Raw genomic sequence first — 19,102 nt, 5'->3', positions numbered from 1 at the left:
ATGCAAGCGGGGAAACCTGTCTCAGAACCGAGGACTTCCGGGTTTCTAAGGTGCAACACCACCCGGTTAGCTGAGTCGAACTCTCCTACTGTTGATGCTACTTTGAAAAACAACTCAAATGTCATTTCATTCATAGACATTTGAGACGATCACAAGTAACTCCTCTAGGAATCACCATCAGCTCAAAGACTCTGCATTCACGTTGGCCTGCACTTGACAATCGCCTAGCGCTCCCAGGACCCGGATGCCCTGAGAGCAGGCCGCGGGCAGGGGCAGTGCAGGCGCCCAGTTCCTGTCCCCGCCGCGCCAGCCCGGATGGCTTCCTTTGTTAGCTGACTTTGGATGACAGAAACGGAACCAGGTCTGAAACCCCAGCTCAGTTAAGCCCCAGGCCTTTGGCTTCCTTAAGTTGATTGCTTTACCAGGACTCCGGAGACAATAAGGGGAAGTTTCCCATTTCCTCCTTGGGTGGGAGGAAGGGTCTTTGGCCCTCTTGGGGCTGTGTGAGCCACCAGAGCAGACACAGCTCAGATTGGAAAGCCAGCGGCTCTACTGTCAGCACATGGGCTGCCGGGCGCCGGCTGCCGCCTCTGGCTCCGCGTGGCACAGTCAGAATGGTGTGGCCTGAAGCCTGCCAGTGTTCTGTCAGCATTCTTGAGGCTATAACAAAACGAAAACTGCAAGCCGGGCCAGGCCAAAGCGCAGGTGCCGAGGCAGGGTGGAGTCCAGGCCCGTGGCGGAGGTGCTGGGCTCCCAGGGAACCTTCCGGAGGCCCAGCGAGGGCCAGGGCTGGACCCCACACCTCCCAGCCCAGTCCCATCGGGGCTCTGCGGTTTGCCCACCTCAAGGCTTAAATGGGTCAGAGCAGGAGCTGGCATGAAGCCTGCTCAGGAGACAGCAGCCCCGCCCAGGGATGCACCTTGTCCCCGTGCAGCGCGCCCCGGAGGCAGGGGCCACCGTCACCCCGGGCCCTGATCCACACAGCCCCGGCCTCGGCTGAGTGACTGGCCCACGTGAAGACCCCTTCTCCCGGATCTTCCTCAGAGGGCATCTGACCGACTTGGACAGGAGAAGGCTCCACTCTGACCGACAAGCATCAAGATACGAAGCAGAAGAACATCGCGGCCGCACCTCCATCAATCTACCTTGTTTTATTCAGATGAGAGTTTTTGACTGAAAATGAGGCTCAGTGGGGCAAAAAGGCACGCATAGGTTTACAGGTGTGAACACAGCAGCGAAGTCAGAGTTCACGGCCAGGGAGGGGCCCTGTTCTCTCTTCTGCAGGAGAGTCGGGCAGGACAGGATGGGCCCCGGTCTCCCTCAGAGTGCAAAACGCCGACGCCTGGGTCCCCACAGACCCTGGCCCACCAAGAGCTGCAGAGGGAGCAGCGCCAGTGACGGCGCCCCATTCCCCGACGGTTGCCGCCCCCCAGGTCTATTTTATAGCTTGAGGAATTCCTGCATTGGTTCATTGTACTCACGTGAATAAATCATATTAGATTTTGTTAAAAGTCTTTGTGGTATGAAAAATACTTTCTTGGTGCTGGCACTGTGACGTACGTAGAGAGTAAAGCTGCCTGCAGTGCCAGCATCCCATATGGGCACTGGGTCAAGACCCAGCTGCTCCACTTCCAATCCAGCTCTCTGCTATGGCCTGGGAAAGCAGCAGAAGATGGCCCAAGTCCTTGGGCCCCTGCACCCACATGGGAGATCCAGAAGAAGCTCCTGGCTCCTGGCTTCTGATCAGCTCAGCTCTGGCCATTGTGGCCATCCGGGGAGTGAACCAGCAGATGGAAGCCCTCTCTCTCCCTCTCTCTCTCTCTCTCTCGCTCTCTGCCTCTCTGTAACTCTGCCTTTCAAAAAATAAATAAATCTAAGAGAGAGAGAGAGAGAGAGAGAGAGAGAGAGAGAGAGAGAGAGAGAAAGAAAGAAAGAAAGAAAGAAAGAAAGAAAGAAAGAAAGAAAGAAAGAAAGAAAGAAAGGCAAGCACAGAGCACGAGATGGATCGCAGCTGGCATGGAGGGATCCGAAACCGTTCTCCCAGACGCCACCACTCTAAAGCCAACCAGGGAACTGTGCAGCCAGCCACTGTGTGCACTTAACAGCTAAAAAGAAATCACAGGATTTTCCGTTCAGGAGAATTTGCAGGATCGCAGAAGTGTGAGTCCGTGACTCCATGGATCCTTTGACAGGCAGCGCCTGGGTTCAACTCCTGCCCCCGCCTCCTGCCAATGAGCTCCTGGGGGCAGCACGGTGACTCCAGTACCTGTGCCCCTGCCGCTCACAGAGACCTGCTCTGCACTCCTGGTTCCTGGGTTAGGTCCTGGCCCAGCCCCTGGCCAAGTTCCCACTCACTGTGGGCATTTGTAGAGACGGAAGATCTCTCTTCTCCCACCCTGCCACACCCCAAATAAAGAAATATTTAAAAAAAAAAAAAAAAAGGTTCCTAAGCTGGCCTGAAAGACGATGAAAGATGCCTCCAGCTCGCTGAGAACGGGGCGTGGTGCAGAGTACAGCCAGGAGAACAGGGCCCCGCCCGCGTGTGCACCTGCGCTGGAGGCCAGGGCTTCGGGGAGGGATTACTGTTGCCTCAGGCACACCCGGTCTCCACAGTGACCACAGCTGCCGTGGGGGATACAGCCCCGTCCTGTGGGTGGAAACCAGACGCGGCCCTCCCTCTCTGAAGCCAACAGCAAGGCACAGACACGACACGAGGGCTGTCCTGTCTCTGGAGAGAAGCCTGACTTTACCTAGACCCACAATCCTCGAAGAGACAGAGGAGCATCCAGGCTTAGAAAAAAATGCGTGATTTTACATCTAGGGAATAAAGAAACGCTACTTTTATAAATAAATCCAGACCAGGATGTGTGTATAAAAATTGTCTAAAAAAGTATTTCAGGGGCCAGCCTTGTGATGCAGCAGGTCAAGCCACTGCTTGCAACACCTGCATCCCACGTAAGCATCGGTTCGAGTCCCGGCTGCTCCACTTCCAATCCGGCTCCCAGCTAATGCACCTGGGAAAGGAGCAGAAGACGGCCCAAGTGCTTGGGCCCCTGCACCCATGCAAGAGTGCTGGCTTTGGCCTGGCCCAGCTCTGGCCATTGCCACCATGTGAGGAGGGAACCAGTGGAGGGAACAGCTGTCTCTCGGTAGCTCTGCCTTTCCAATAAACAAGTTTTTCTCAAAAAGAAAATCACTAATTTCAATAGAAGGCCTCAGTTTGAATAGAAACTCTGCTCTTCAGGAAAAAAGCTCAAACTCTAGCTTTTCTACATCGATTCCAGAAAGCACAGTTGACTCAACAGCTCTTCTGCCAATACATGTGCTCCTGGAGTCAGAACAAAACTAACCAAATCCCTTTGTTTATATTTACTGCCACTGTGGAACACAGACGGTAGGGAAGAGGAACAGTGTCTGGACAGGACGTTAGAGTGGCTGGTTCCTTCCCACCGCTCTGGGGCCATCGTGAAAACGGTAATGGGGCTTTCGCACGAATCCTCGCTTATCTGGTGAACCGTCACATGTTGGGTCTGAACGCCGCGGTGGAGGTGGCAGTGCCCAAGGAAGCCGTGGGGCTCGGAGGTCGGCTACTCACCTTCTGTCCCTTCACTCCGTGGCAGTCACACTTCCCGCAGCCAGAGCCAGCGCAGCCACCCTGCAATACAGAGAACACCTTTCAATAGGGGAACGCGCTCACACCGAGGTCAGCGTTTGGCGAGTACGACACTGCCGTCTCGCCTACTCAAGAGAAAACGCCCGCCCGCGCGTGTCGAGCAAGATCTTGAACTGCTGCACATCTGGCTGGGTTGCCAGGGGGCTGCTGAGCACCGGTCCTCGCCGTGCAACTCCCTTCTCCAACCCAACGAGGGAACGCACCTCGGAGCATCAACCACAGACCATGCGTTCCAAAAACGTGAAGGGAACCACCCGTGCTTCTCGTCCATTTCCAAGTTCTGTTTTCAGTGGGCTCATCCGGGACACCAGCCATGCCTGCAAGGCTATGGGACCGGCACATCTCATGTGGGGGCCGAGGGCTCTGAGTGTGGGGTCCAGGCTGTGCCCCTCACTTGCCCAGGGACACACAAGCACACGAGTGGCACCTGCACAGACAGTAACTGAATGAGCAGATGTTTAAGTCCAAGTCTTAAAGAACAGACTTTTGAACTCAGTTAAAGAGCAAGTATTCCATCAGAGAAAATTGAACAACAAAATGTTCTTTCAGTTCATCTCTAACCTAGGCATCAAAGTTAAAAATGCCAGGAGAAGAATCCCAGGGTATGAACCAACACGAGTTCAAACGCACATCAGGTGCCACCAACAGCCATCATCTCATCTACCAATCCTAAGACCATTCTGGACGTAGGTGCTGGACCCCCACTGTACAGTCCTGGAAACAGAAATCGGGCCGAAGTTGAAACGAGAGCCCAGCATCAACTTCCGCGAGAAACACTCCCACCCCTCTGAAAGACGTCTGACACCGCGTGCACACATCTGCCATTTCCCCAGAGGAACCCAAATTCTAAATCAGGACCGACAGAGGCGGCGTGGACGGGCCACCAGGGGGACAGAGCCAACACCCGAGTGCCGAGGCACCAGCTTGGCCTCGCGTCCGACGAGGAAGGGCTGCGGTGCCGTGCTCAGGTGGTAACAGCTCCGCGGAACCCCGGCCGCGCCGCTCGACGGCCCGCGAGCACGTGAAATCTGTGTTTCCCACACTATGCTCAAGTCTCAGCCCCGTTGCCACGGAGATCTTCAGCCTAAAACAATGGCATCTGGAGACGCTTATTTTATAAGGTTAAATCTGAACAATGCCTCCAAGACAGTAAGCTGTTCTTAATTTTCTACTTTGGAAATGGGGACGTTGGCGACCCGCCCCGCAAGCTCCAGAGCGTGCAGACCCGCTCTTGCGCAGGCTCACGCCTATGGCAGTCTTCGGCCCCCGCTCTCCCGTCCCCTAACGGTTCCCATCTGTGCACACGGCTTTGGGGGAACCGCTGGAGCCATCCGAAGAGATAAGGCCAAAATCTCTAACACGTGCTCCAGAAAACTCATCCAAGCTGTGCAGACACCACCGAGACACCTCCCAGATGTGCCTACCACAGCTCCCGCTGCCCCTGCTAGCCTCCAGGTGAGGGGCACCTGCTCCCTCCCTGGGCTCCCATGGGTGCCAGCAGTGCCTCTCCTGAGCGGGGCCCTCCACAGCCTGATTCAGGCGTGTTTTTCATGGAAGCCTACATGGATTGCAAAGCCCACAGGAAGAAATAACGATACCATTCAAGTGAAGCTATTCAAATCTTCAGCATCAATTGCTGGATCTAGCCTAACCGCCGAGTTGTCCAAACACTCATAAACAGGCGTTCTAAATCAGCAAGACAGAGCGGCAGGGACACAGTCACCGTTGCCGTATCAGGCGGTGCTACTGGTGTCCGTTTAATCTACCTTAAATAAATAAAAACACTTGTCAGGGCCAGCATTGTGGTGTAGCGGGTTAAGCTTCCGTGTGTAACAGTGGCATCACACATGGGCACCAGTTCAAGTCCGGCTGCTCCATTTCTGATCCAGCTCCCTGCTAATGGCCTGGGACAGCAGTAGAAGGTGGCACAAGTCCTTGGGCCCCTGCACCCACGCGGGAGACCCGGAAGAAGCTCCTGGCTTTGGTCTGGCCCAACTCTGGGCCTTTTTAGCCATGTGGGGAGTGAACAAGTGGATGGAAGATCTGTCTCTCCCTCTCTAACTCTGACTTTCAGATAAATACTTTTTTTAAAGCAGTTGTGTGTGGATGCCAGTCCAGCAACGTGTCCACCTCAAATCACAGCACACGAGGCCCTCACGGCCCTCCAGGAAAATACTCCAGAAAGGGCCCTCGACAATGACATTGGTCATCTGGTCACCAGGTCGCCGTGGAAGGGCCTGGGCCCTCAGGGAATGAGTGGCACTTAGAGCTGCCCAGGGGCCCACAGCCAGGTCAGCCCCCAGTCCAGATAGCCCAGAAGGTGGGGTAGCTCCAGGGCAACCTGCGGGTCAGAGGAGGCTTCTGGACAGGTCCACAGAGTCGGCTCTGACTCTGACCCCTTGGGAACCTCACTCCATCCCTGCAGGCGGCAGCAGGAAAAGCCGACCTGCCGAGGCCGGGTGCCCGGGCGCGGCTGCTGGGGATTCAGCGCCAGCCCAAAAAGAGTGGACGTCTGCTGACAGGTGCGCAGCCGGAGCCGAGGCTGGCCCCGGCTGTGCGGGGACGCTGGGCTGGGCTGTTCTCTGCAAGGCTGATGGGATCTCAGGAGCTTATCTTTATTCAGTGTGAGGGAGGTTGTAAAAAATGAATTCCCTGGCACTGTTCCCTGAAGCTATCTGGGAAAGCCTTCATCACAGGGGCCACTGATAAGAGGTTGGGGGGGGGGGGGAGTGACCAGGGCCCTGCACACCAGCTCCGGTCCAGACACACATCAATGAAACTCAAAGAACAGAGGGCGAGGACCACTCAGACCACCCCCCAGCCCTCCCCTGCCCAGTTTATCCCTCATGTTAAGCAAACATCTTAAAACTCCCAGACCAAAGATTTGTAGTGGGTTTATTCACATGGGAAATCCGATCTGCTGAATTTCCTGTAGGAAAAATGTTCCTAGCAATTCGGGTTCTCAGGGGCAACTCCAGGATTGATGGTCCCTCAGCATTTTTAAATTGCGGTCGGCTTCGCAGGCCAGAAGGCTGTGTGTGTGCTTCAAATTCTGGGTGGCCTCGCATCTTATTTAAAAACAACTACTACTGGGGCCGACGCTGAGGTGTAGCGGGTAAAGCCGCCGCCTGTAGTGCCGGCATCCCCTATGGGCGCCAGTTCGAGTCCTGGCTGCTCCACTTCTGATCCAGCTCCCTGCTAATGGCCTGGGAAAGCAGCAGCAGATGCCCAAGTGCTTTCTTCCTGCCCGTCCCCTCTCGGGGACCCAACCCGGCCACCACAATGGCGGGAGCCGGGCCTGAAGGTGCCTCCCAGAGCAAGCCAGGGCCAGGACAGGGAGATGGCAAAGCACAAGCAGGCTGTGGCCTCAGCTGCTCTACAGAAATGGACCACGGTCAACAGTCAGCAGGAGACAGGGAACAGGGGAACCCTCATCACGTGCACATGAAAACCCAAGGCAAACAGGCCCCCAGGGGAAGCCTCTCGCCTCCGGGAGCGCACGAGGAGCTGCCTCCGACAGAGACACCGAACAGCGTCCACTGGGTTTGCAGGAGAAAGTGAGAGAATCACGGGGTGCTCAGAGCGAGCTCCGTCAGGCACACAGGCACACACAAAACCCCGACGGCCAGGATCAACGTTAACAAAAACAGAAAATACAGTATGAAAGGAATGCAAAGGGTCCTACCAAGTAATCCCTAAACCAAACATCCTTTACATTCTCCAAGATGCTCTTCCAACTCTGTGGGTTAAACCAATTCATACACATCTGACTACATGTCTCCTTCGTGCGTCCATTAAGCGCCCGGAGAGTTGAACCGCCAGCCCCCAGTGTCGCAGAGGACGCTACTTTCTAAAAATACTGGATGATTTTACAGCACACAGCGCTAGTGCCAAAGAAGGAAAGGGAGGGATGCGGGTCAATGGCTTCGGTAGAAATTAAGGACGATTTCCGGCCCTTCTCCCGTCTGGAGACCAACAGGGAGCCTTGCAGGGCGCCCCCCAGGGAGGCTGTTGGGGAGAATGGCTCCTGTTGTTCAGAGATGGCCTCTTGGCTTGACCACAGCATGCCAGCTACCATCCTGTGTGTGTGTGTATGTGAGTGAGTGCCAGCAGAGGGGAGGGGTGGGAGGGGAGCCCTCTGGTGGGGTCCCATGCGTTTGTCAGCAGTGGCATATCTACTGTATGAGGGCACACTTGGAGAGCAACAAACAGGATGCAGCCCCTGTTTTATGACTTTCCCCGCTTCTGATGGAAGAGAGACCTTTAACATCTCTGCTTGAACAACTTTTATGCGTTTCACATCCCACCAAATAGGGACACGTGGAGATCTGCCAAGTGCAAACAGCTTATCTTTCAAATTCCTTTACACATTCCCTGCACTGTGCAAAACGTCCGAACGGCTTCGTGGTGGAGCCGCCAGCCCCGCGCTCCTCCTGCTGGTAGCACTTCCTCGGCCGGCTTCTGAGTCACCAACTACCCAACGAAAGAAAGCAGTGCAGACAAAAGAACGCGTCTCAGGGCTACCAGGGTGGGGGAACAGGATGGGGTGCAGGAGCCAAGGACGTGGGGGGCAGTGCAGCCTCCATGCCGGGGGCTGCTGTGATTGCCCAGTGCACAGCACCGTGGAAACCAATGGGCGGCACCTGCTGTAGTCAAGGACGTGCACGGGCTCCTTCCAGCAATTCCACCCCTAGGTGTGAGCCCAGCTGTGCATGCTCGGGCACCCACGGCAGCCTCTGCACAGAGCCACACGGATCCGACCACAGGGCTAGTGTGGCAGATTCAAGATGGCCACACATATACATAGATACCAAGCGCTCACTTTGCTTTTGGGTGTTAGGATGTCTTCGCTTGTGTTAGGTGTTAGGATGTCTGGTTTGCGGTTGTAAGCAGCATATGCTGCTTTGGTAATGCTTATCTACGGCCACAAGCTCCTGCCAAACGGCTCTCCGAGTACCCCACACCACCAAGGAACGCCTTGAACAAGAATCTCCGTCAACCACAGAGGAGCCCACTCGGTAGGAACACAGTGTCCCAGGGCAGATGCGCCGTCTACGAAGGCAGAACAATGACATGCGGGGAGGCTGAGAGGAGGCAGGAGGGCAGTTTCTGGGGTACTGGAAACTGTTGACCAGAGGCAAGCAGTGGGTCCCTGGGTGTGCACACCTGTGAGGCCGGCGGGGACTGCCCGGGTGTACAGAGCTGTGAACATTCAAAGAGCAGTGCACTTGTGGTTTTCGCACTTCCCTGAATTTCAGTAAAATCAGGAGGAGAAAAGATCTGCTCAGGGGTTCACGGCAGCAGAGCCAGAAGGAGACAGAAGGCTCGCATCAGCGACAGTCCGGGCTCACAGCTCAAAGCGCTGTCCCCACAGGGGAAGCCAGCTACACCTTGGAACCATCTCGCGTAGGAAGCCAGGCACAGAAGACGGCAGCCGGGGGTCCCATGTATATCTGCCTCAAAACTACACAGAGCTGGAGGGCGGGAGGTGGTGGCTGCTGGGAGCCCTCGAGGAGTGGAAGGAGGCCCCCCGGGGAGGCTCGGCTTCTGCCGGGGCTCTGATTCTCGACCTGGCTTTGCGGGCACGCTGGCTTTGTGGGGTCAGCACTCAGCTGTGCCCCTAGCGTCTGATATGTTCCTGTGCATATCCTGAGCTTCTGCAAAGCTTATTCCCCCAAAAAACAACTCAGAGATTTAAAAATAGGGAGCAAAATATGCGCCGAATTCTGCAGTGCAAAGCGACTGCTTAAAAGCTCACACTTGCAAAACTCAGATGCTATGGAGGACGTGCGGGGCACCCACCACGCCCCACGTCCCCAGAGATGTGGAAAGAATTCTCCAACAGTAAGTCAACGGAAAGGACACAATGTAATTTCTCTTCCACTCAACAAGGGAAGACACAGATGCAGAACAACTCACTGCTTCTGTAGATTACTAAATAATTCTGCTCTTTCTGAACACAACTCCAAGTGCTGATACGTTCTTGGCAAAAAAAAAATATTAGCATGAAAAATTTGAGAGGAAAGTGAATTTCGTATACGTAGCCGACGCCTCTCCGCCCCCTCACAGCAGGACAGCTTCTCATCGGAAGCGAGAGTCCTGCACCGAGGAATGGGGGTGTCTGCTCAGCCTCGCCCGCTGTCAACGCGTGACTGCGGCTCCGGTCTCAGCCGTCCCCGTCGTCCAATTTTGTTGACTCATGTTCCCTCCTTTCCTCCCCTTTCCCCCCCACTCAGCGGGGGCGGACACTCGATGCTCCCACCGAGGGAACAGCGTGGCCCGGAGGGGACGCTGAGGAAGTCCAGTCGCGCCCCTGGGTCACTGAGCTTGTCCAGCTGCACACAGATGTGGCTGTACTCGGCTGCCATGTGAGCCTGCCTCCTTGGGTGGCTGCGCGGCCCTGAGTGGTGGCTTAGTGGTGTCCATGGGGACCCAGGGGTGGGAACACAGGGCCGGGGGTGCGCCTTCCCGTGGTTGTGAGTCACCAGTCTGATGCACAAACCAGACAAGTGAGTTCAGCCAGGACCTGCTCCCAGATGTCTCCAGGGAGGCCAGGGCAGCGGTGTGGACTCTTGGGTCTGTCCGCCCCCTCGGTGCAGCCAAAGTCCTTAACGTCACAGCACAGCTCTGCATCTGCACCCAACTCCCTCCCTGCCACTCTCGTGTCTCCCCGAGCCCCTCTCCCACCAGCCAGGCTGCCACCCCCTACCCCACCCTCCACATCCGCCCGCCCCTTCAAGGCTCAGCAGCCGGGCGTGAGAAGCCACAGCTGGGCCCCTTCTCCCAGCTCGGAGGACGCGTGTAGCTCCCCCACTGCACTGGAGTGCACGGAGCTGCTGACCTACTTATGATTCCTGTCTCTTCTGTCTCCAGGGGCCCAAAACACAAAGCCCCTTCCTTGCTCGGGATCTGGCCTCTCCTGCCAGAGCCCAGCCTCCTCGCCCCGGGCAGGCACCGTGCTGCGCCCGGTCAGCAGGGTGGGGCTGTCGGAGCCTGTGTCCTCCACGCACCCATGTGTGGTCTCAGCGCTGTGCCCCACTCACCCTCACGTCACAGATGGAGGCTTCCCTTCCCATCCACGGTGTGCCTGGCATTGCCAGGGTCAGCACACAGGGCGAGCCTGGTACAGAGGAGAGGCGAGCCACGAGAGAGAGGCAACGGCAGGTGCCGTGCACACGGGAGGAGGGAGCCCTCTGCTCGGCACAGGGGCCCGGAATCTCCAAATTCAGGGAGGAAACAGGATGTAGAAAGGGCTGCAGGGCTGGCAGGGTGCTGGGTGTTCCCAGAGGCAGGGAGGGAGCCTGGCCTTGAGGTCTGGGCCCGGCAGCCAGAGCAGACAGGCAGAGGCAGGGGCCGCTCCTCCGACTCCGCCCGCAACAGCAGCACGGGGTCGGAGAAATGGACCCGCCACGGCCATCTCAAAGGCACACGCAGGAAGCTGGAAGGAGACGCGACCACTAGGATGAGGGGTCCTTCCTCATCCGTTCCTGGTCAGAGAGAAATCGCAGCGTCTCCAAGCAACAGACTTACGGCTGGAAAGGGCTAACGAGGGGGCGGGAGAGGAAGGAGGGGCAGAGTGGGAGGATGCAGGGGTCAAGGCCGGGCCCCCATCAGTACTGCGTGGGCGCCTTGGCTCACACCTGTGTCACAGTCTGAGCCAGTGCTGCCTGCCCACGGGGCCACACTCGGGCAGCTCCCCTCCCCCACGCCCGGCCTCAGCGGACTCCTGCCGGGCACCCACCCTCGGGTCCCAGCCCACCATCACCAGTGTGTCACCTTCAGAGAACTCCTGGCTGGGTCTGAAAGCTGAACTCAAAGGCGCAGCAGTGAACTTCTGCCACGACCCAGGATGCATTGCATGTTCCCGCGCCGGCCCCAGACCCCAAGCCCCAGCCTGGCGGGGCCCAGGGGCAGCCAGCCAGAGGGACCTGCGCCACCTGCGGGGCCGTCGCTGCCAACACGTCCCGGAGGCTCCAGCGGCGCTGGGGAAGGGGCACAAGGCGGCGGAGGACCCGCTTCGTGCCGAGCATGGGCAGCAGAGGCAATTTTGTGTTTATCCCGCTGCGTTCCACCGGCTGATCCTTTAAGGACCCTACGGTTTGTAAGACACTCAAAAAGGAAACACGAAAAGCCCAAGTGACTAGCGAAATATTTCAAGAATGACTGACATGCAGCTCAGAATTTTTTTTTTTTTCAAAAAGATTTATTTATTTATTTGAAAGGGGAGAGAGAGAAAGAGACAAAGAGAAAGAGAGAGAGAGGGAGAGAGAGATTTTCCACCTGCTGGTTCAGTCCCCAGACGTCCACCCCTGACCCAGGAACGCCATCCCAGTCTCCACATGGACGGCAGGGACGCATGCACTAGGGCTGGATGGGAACAGAGCAGCCAGGACTCCAGCACCAGGGCCCCGAGCGGCTGCATCACCCTCTGCGCCAGCCACAGGGTGCGCCAAGGTCCCTCACCCGCCCCACCCACCCCCTGGCTCTCTCCTCCCCAGTGCCAGTGTGGGGTGCGGGTGTGCTCCAACATCTATCACCCGCCCCGCCCACCCCACTGGCTCTCTCTCCCTCCCCAACAGGATAAATCCCTGCTCCAAAGGCAGGCGGCCAGGCAGTCTTTTCTGTGGAGTCGTGGAGCAGGTGGCTGACCGGGCCTGTAACTCACACCCACCCTAAGGATTTCATTGGCGCCTACACGGCTGGGGTAGTTGGTGGAGAGCTGGATTGGGGTCCCTGCTCCCGGATGTGGGTATCTGGGAGGAGAACCAGCAGATGGGATCTCTCTCCGTCCCCACCTCCGTTCTCATTAAGGAGCAGCTAGGACGGGCTTCGCCCTGCTCTCCGGGCACCTGCCCAGACACGGCAGGGGCGGGCCGTCCGGCCAGGCCAGCAGGGCCCCGCTCTCCCCGGATAAGTCCAGGAGGGGACAGCCCAGGCTTGGGGTTTGGCCTCCCACACGGTGGCCCCAAACAGGGCCCGGCAGCGGGAGAGCAAGGCTGGCAGTCCAGCCCACAGCACGCCGGCCCCGGAGGCTCAGCCAAGGGAGCCCAGGGCCTTCTGCCCGGTCTCAGTTCCTCCCGAGGGTCACGAGACACGATGCTGGATGCCCTGCATGACGGGCAGACTGTCCAGCGCTGCAGCAGGGCCCCCAAGCCCCGAGGAGCCCCTCCTGGCAACGCTGCCCCCGGAGGACGACACGATCGGATTTGCTCTGGGGACAGACGTGGCCGGCAATGCACCCTGCAGAGTGACATGCACCAGGGAAGACAGCAGGGACGGGCGTGACCGCGCCAGCGGGGACCTCCGGCGAGCACAGGGCCAGCGAGGGTGGCTGGACCACAACGCCTCGCCCGCCGCGAGCCACACTCGGCACTTTCCCAGGGCCCGCCCCCCAACAGGAGTGCAACACTTACGGTTGGAAAAGGGAAAATGAGGTAAACCACAGAGGAAAGTCAAACTTTCTCTGGTCAGAACTGTGGTTTCCCAATGACAGGCTCTGGTATGTACACTGTGGCCGGGGGGGCCAGGAGCACTCTCTTGAGGTTCCTGGGAGCGGCTGTGGTCAACTCCACAGGCGTGGCCCGTCCAGGCCCAGGGCCAAACCACACTTCCCCCACACCTCCTCCGAAGACGTGAAGAGGCAGCACTGAGGGAGAGGCGCTGGCTGCTCCACCGACAGCCGCAAGCCCAGGTCTCGGCACACGGCTGTGCCCTTCCTCCCTGGCCACACCCGACAGACACTGATGCCCCATTGCCTACAGCTGGCAGAACTACAGAGCTTCAGGAGACCTGTGCACACAAAAACATGGTGTCTAATGCACAGCACTTACAGAGCGACTATATTAGCATCTAGAAAATTCTATAGACACCTATTGCTGCCACCCATCGTGAAGGCAAAAATGCAAATCACGTTGAGCCACAGGGAATGAACAGTAATCACGAAAACACAATTTCAACAGCCGTGTACACGTCAAGTTCTGAACGTGGTTTCAAGAGAGAGACGGGCATGTGATGTAACCGGCCAAGCTTCTGCCTGCGGCACTGACAACCCATAGGAGCGCCGCTTCGTGTCCCGGCTGCTCCACTTCCAAGCCAGCTCCCTGCTAATGGCCCGGGAAAGCAGCAGAAGACGGCCCAAGTACCTAGGTCCCTGCACCCACATCGGAGACCCGGATGAAGTTCCAGGCTCCTGGCTTTGGCTTGGCAGAGCCCAGGTGATTGGGGCCAACTGGGGAGTGAACCAGCAGATGGAACATCTGTGTAATTCTGCCTTTCAAATAAATAAATTTTTTAAAAGTTATTTCAGTCATTTATCTCAACCATATGCTTTGCCTTTGTTTTTAAATTCTGGATTCACATGTCATACTTGCACCTTTTCATAGCACGCTGTGCAGTATCTCAGCATAAACCTCGCAACCCAACAGGCAGCCTGTCTTCCATTTCCTTATCTGTGTTTAGAGTCCACCAGCTCCCGTCTCCAGTTCTTCACACCACACCTAATACATCACCACACGCTACGTCCTCCGGCTGTTCTGCGGAAAACCAGGCCGGGCTGCCTTCACCTAACAGTGCTTTTGCACCCATTACCCAGCCTCCCTCAAATCACGTGTGCACACGCACGCGCACGCACACACACACACACACACACACATATATATAAATTAACCTTTGCATAAGAGAGAAAACATGCAGTGCTTGTCTTTCTGTGCCTGGCTCATTTCACTTAACATATTGGTCTACGGTTCCTTTCATTTTGCAACAAATACCAAGATCTGGGGCCGGCGCTGTGGCATAGCGGGTAAAGCCACCACCTGCAGTGCTGGCATCCTGTATGGCCACCAGCTCCAGTCCCAGCTGCTCTACTTCTGATCCAGCTCTCTGCTGTGGCCTGGGATAGCAGTAGAAGATGGCCCAAGTCCTTGGGCCCCTGCACCCATGTGGGAGGCCTGGAGGAAGCTCCTGGCTCCTGGCTTCAGATCTGCTGAGCTCTGGCTGTTGTGGCCATCTGGGGAGTGAACCTGCGGATGGAAGACGTCTCTCCCTCTCTCTGCCTCTCCTTCTCTCTCTGTGTAACTCTGACTTTCAAATAAATCTTTAAAAAAATACAAGATCTTATTTTTTCATGGCTGGATAATATCCCGTTGTGTCTACACATTTTCTTTATCCACTCTTCCATTGTTGGATACCTAGGTTGACCAGTATCTTGACTGTTGTGAATCCCTTTATTAGAAACACAAGCTAGAATGACTGGCTGACGTTAATGATAAGTCCACAAATAAGTTAATGAATAATACTAGTTTTTGGTCATTACTTCAACTATAGCTTTTGATAATCTTATACAAAGAAAAGTGAGGCACTGTGGCTACCAAAATACACATTTTTAAATCATTAAATATCTTTGAAAAAAAGATTATTTTCTGTATAGATTTAGTGTTAGATGCATTTAGTTGCATTTCAGATCAGTAAGACTGGAAAATACACATACAAGAGCACTTTTAAAAGCTCATGAAAATGGAATTAAATGTTTACTTTGGTGCAAAACATTTTGAAATCCATGCGTACAAGAGGTCTCTGTTCGTGGAAAATTTGTATTATGAACAAACCATGCACGGATTCCTCATATCTTTCGCACCAAAGTAAACACAGCTTTTAATTCCATCTTCTAAGAACTTTCTGAAGAACCCTCGCCTGAGATAGGCATCCTTGATCTATCGCCCAAAGCAAGTTTCTAACCCGAAGACCTCAGAGCTGGTAACGCTGAGCTACCCACGGCGCCCTGGAAGGCGTCAACACCCCCAGATGACACAGGGGCTGCGACCTATTCCACCTGCTTGTCTCTTCCCGCCTGATCCCCGGCAGCCTTCCCGGCCCGTCCCTGGCGGTGGACACGACTCATCGTTGAGAGCCACACACGATGGATTTTCCTTTCATTAATCTGCAGACTTTACCTCCTGAAGACAGGCACCCCCAGACCTTGTTTTGCTTTCAATAAATCATCATTTTCTGCTCTCTCACCCACCCAGCCTTCGTTGTCTCTGTGTGTGTGTGTGCACGTGTGTATATGTGTGTACACACACGTGCACTGGCCCTCTAATTTGACGGGACACATTCAGTATAAACTGTGCAAGTCTAAAACAAATTTTTGCATCAACAATATCAGCAATCATGGTTTCTTTTTTTTAAGGCTTGTCTAGAACAATCTGGGTGGAGCAAACACATGATGGGAATCCTATCTTAGCCCAAGGAGCTGAAGGGATCGGGAGTGTCCATCTGTCTTCTTTTGTTCCCCGCTGACTAGACAGGAAACTGGCCCAACACAAAGTCTCCCTCTGGACACGGGGGCCGGTCTCTCCTGAGGCCCCTCACTACACAGGGTCCCGGCCTCTGTGAGCAGCCCTCCTCCTTTCTGCTTTACAAAATTAGTGAAACTAGAGTACTGTTCAGATAGCGCTTGGGACCCTGCACCTCTGTGGAGACCAGATGAAGCTCCGGGCTCCCGGCGCCCGGCTTTGGTCTGGCCCAGCCCCTGCCATTGCAGCCATGTGGGGAATAAAGCAACAGATGGAAGATTCTCTCTCTCTCTCTCTCTCAACTCTGCCTTTCAAATAAATAAAGTCAGTCTGGAAAAAACAGAGAGAGCCAAGTGCCTACCTTAGGTTCTAGGCTCTGCACATGCTCTCACGTGTGCCCTGGCCCCTTAGATGGACAGCTGTCACAGGTGGGCCCACAGCCAAGGTGCCAGCTCCCCAGGGAGCTCCTTCCCCCCCGCCGCCGCCCCAGGCGTGAGATGCGTGGCTGCAGCCCAGTTCCCACAAAGCCGCAGCTCTCGTCAGGTTACCACACAACTCACTCGTGCCCTACTCAGGTCAGCAGCCACCCCTCCAGCGCGTGCCCCAACCGTGGGCCGCCACCTTGGTGGCCTCTCCCCAAAGGCCAAGCCCAGAGCTGACGGAGCCATCGGATGCTTGGCGGTAAGAGTCACCCATCACGGCACATCCAGGTTAACGTCCATTTTCCCAAGCCTCCCAGAGATAAGAGTAGCACACGTGCTTCTCACACGGACAGGAGCGAGACCGCCCTGCTGAGTGGGTGCCAAGTCTCAGCTCTGCGAGATGACACCTTCTGAAGATGGACGGCGGTGATGGACGCACAAGAGTGCGCCCGTCCTTACGGACAAGGAGCTCCACACCTTGCGGTGGTCACAGAAGGGGCAGGCATTTGGGGACGCCCATGTCCTGTATCAGAGTGCCTGGGTGGCACAGTCCAGGCCCCACTCTCCATTCTAGTTTCCTGCTACTGCACACCCTGGGAGGCAGCATGGTACAAGTGGGTCTCTGCCACCGCCCTGGGAGGCTGGGACTGGCTTCCAGCCTCCTGGCTTCAACCCTGGCCCAGCCCTGGCTGTCGTGAGCACTTGGGGGAGCAAACCAACAGACCGGATATCTGTGTATCCTATCCCTCCCTTTCATAGGAACACCATTTAAACAAGGGTTACTATGGTAAATGGACGTTATGTCCATTTTTCCACACTGCACTAGGCCTTGTGCTTACTCCAGAGGCCACACACACCACCTGGCTCCCTGGACACGGGAGACAAGGCCACGCCGGTGCCCTGGCTCATCCCCTAGGCCCATCTCAATTCCAGCTGTTTGCTGTCTTCCCACCAACCAGACCGGAGGGCTCCCGCCTGTCTCCTAAGTGCCGCCATTTCTTACAGCTAGGAGAAGGAAGCTCCAACACTTCTCCACGGGCCCCCAGCACCCAAGAGCTCCCAGCCTTTCAGTCCAGGGTCTCTCCTCAAGCCACCGCTGGCCTCTGAGACTCAGAACACAGATGTCAGTCATTAGGGTCGCCAGGGGAATCGGCCAAGAGGGTCCTGCCTAAGTGGCTCACAGCAGGTCAGGGATGTGCCTTAGAACGGAGCCTCCAGGCGCCTGCGGCAGGTCCCTCGCTCCGTGAGCTGCCGAGCTCCCCACGTGGAGGCGGCAGGAGGGCAAGCAAGGCAGAGGTACCCAGCCCTGGGCCAGACACTGTCCCCTAACCACACCCACGGTTTCTGCCCATCTTCATCCCCCGTGCTGAGCCCCACTGCTGTTTGAGTGGGCCGTCCGCGGGGGGAGGCCAGGGCCACACCAGGACACGCGGCGGTTGCCAGAGCCGCAGTGAAATGACCCCTCTCGGGACGGGGCAGACGGGCCCCCAGGTCCCAGCAGTCAGGAGGCACAGAATCGCGTGTGAAGGCGGCTCCGAGCCGCACATGCAGACCCGAGCCGCCTGCCAAGGTGCACAGGTGCAGCGTGGTTTCTCCCAGAGCCTTCCACACCAAGGGCCGGGAGGGAGAGGGGAGGGCGAGCCTCCTACCGTCCCCTTTCCTCTGTAAGGAAAGCCATTTGTGACCGCTAAGCTTCGCAGTGGACAACACCAGGCAGGCTGATCTTGCTCCAACGCCCGCCGGGTGCACCAAGCCAGCAAACGGAAGTAGTTTCCAGAGGCAGCTCCCATGCACACGGCTGAGCGCGGGCTCCTCATCCTCAGCTCACCTCTCCGTCCACTCCTGCCCTTCATTTGGACAAAACCACATGGGCTTCATGGCCTCAGGAGCGCCCTGCCTCCCTCCTCCCCACTACTGGACAGCAGAGGAAGCCTGGCAGGGGCACGGAGCCCCCGGGGCTGGGCGCACACAATGGGAAGGAAGGCACCAACAATGCGCCCTCGGGAGACGCGCTTCCCGAAGTCTGCGGCACTAATTAATCCCCGAGTGGAATTTCCAGGTCAAGGCCTGCGTTTCCCGCGGCCCTGATCTGCTGCCGGCCCCTAAGTCCCCTGGGCGTGCACCGGTGCCACAGGACATCCTCCTGCCGTAAAATCAGCCTCTCATCTCAAGGGCGGAAAGCGTTAACCAGCACTTCAACCCAGGGGCAAGGACCTCGCGGGGCTACAAGCGTGGCCAGGGTCAGAGCCTCGTGGTTAAACCTAACTGCCGGCACCTGAGCCAGACCGCGTCCCAGCAGGTGCCTCTCGTTAGCTAAACCCGACACGCTCGCCAAGATTCTGTAAAACTCCCTCACGGCAGAGAGTTCTGCACAAGCATGAAGGCGAGGGACACAGCAGAGCGCTCACCGCCCCACAGCCGAGGAAGGCAAAGGTCTTTGGGGAATCCAGCCCCCCCCCCACCTTTGGGAGCCATCACGGGCACGTCGTCAAGGCGACTGAGCCGCACTGCCCCGTGCAACCAACCAACCTCGTAGCAGGAAGACAAGTGGTGTTGTTGCTTCTCAGATGGAAAAAAGCATTTTATCTCCTGTGCGGGAGAACGGCTTCACCAATTGTGTGTTTCACAAAAATGTAAATCTAAGGGCTGAAAAGCTCTATTATTGTCCACATCAACTGTTGTAAGCACTTACCAGGGTTATTTTATAAAACTGTAAT

General features: G+C 56.6%; 1 protein-coding gene across 1 annotated transcript in view; it reads right to left on the bottom strand.

The window, feature by feature from the left end:
• COL4A1 (collagen type IV alpha 1 chain) overlaps positions 1-19,102 on the bottom strand; it is a 128,688-nt gene that overhangs the window by 73,615 nt on the left and 35,971 nt on the right. Inside the window, exon 2 of the mRNA XM_051849972.2 lies at positions 3,596-3,655. Within this exon, the coding sequence (XP_051705932.1) occupies positions 3,596-3,655 (60 nt within the window). The remainder of the gene's footprint in view (positions 1-3,595; positions 3,656-19,102) is intronic.

The sequence above is a fragment of the Oryctolagus cuniculus genome, chromosome 9 (assembly GCF_964237555.1).
Source record: "Oryctolagus cuniculus chromosome 9, mOryCun1.1, whole genome shotgun sequence".
NCBI lineage: Eukaryota > Metazoa > Chordata > Mammalia > Lagomorpha > Leporidae > Oryctolagus > Oryctolagus cuniculus.
Note: the sequence above shows the minus strand (reverse complement) of the source record. Positions and strands in the feature narration are given on the sequence as shown.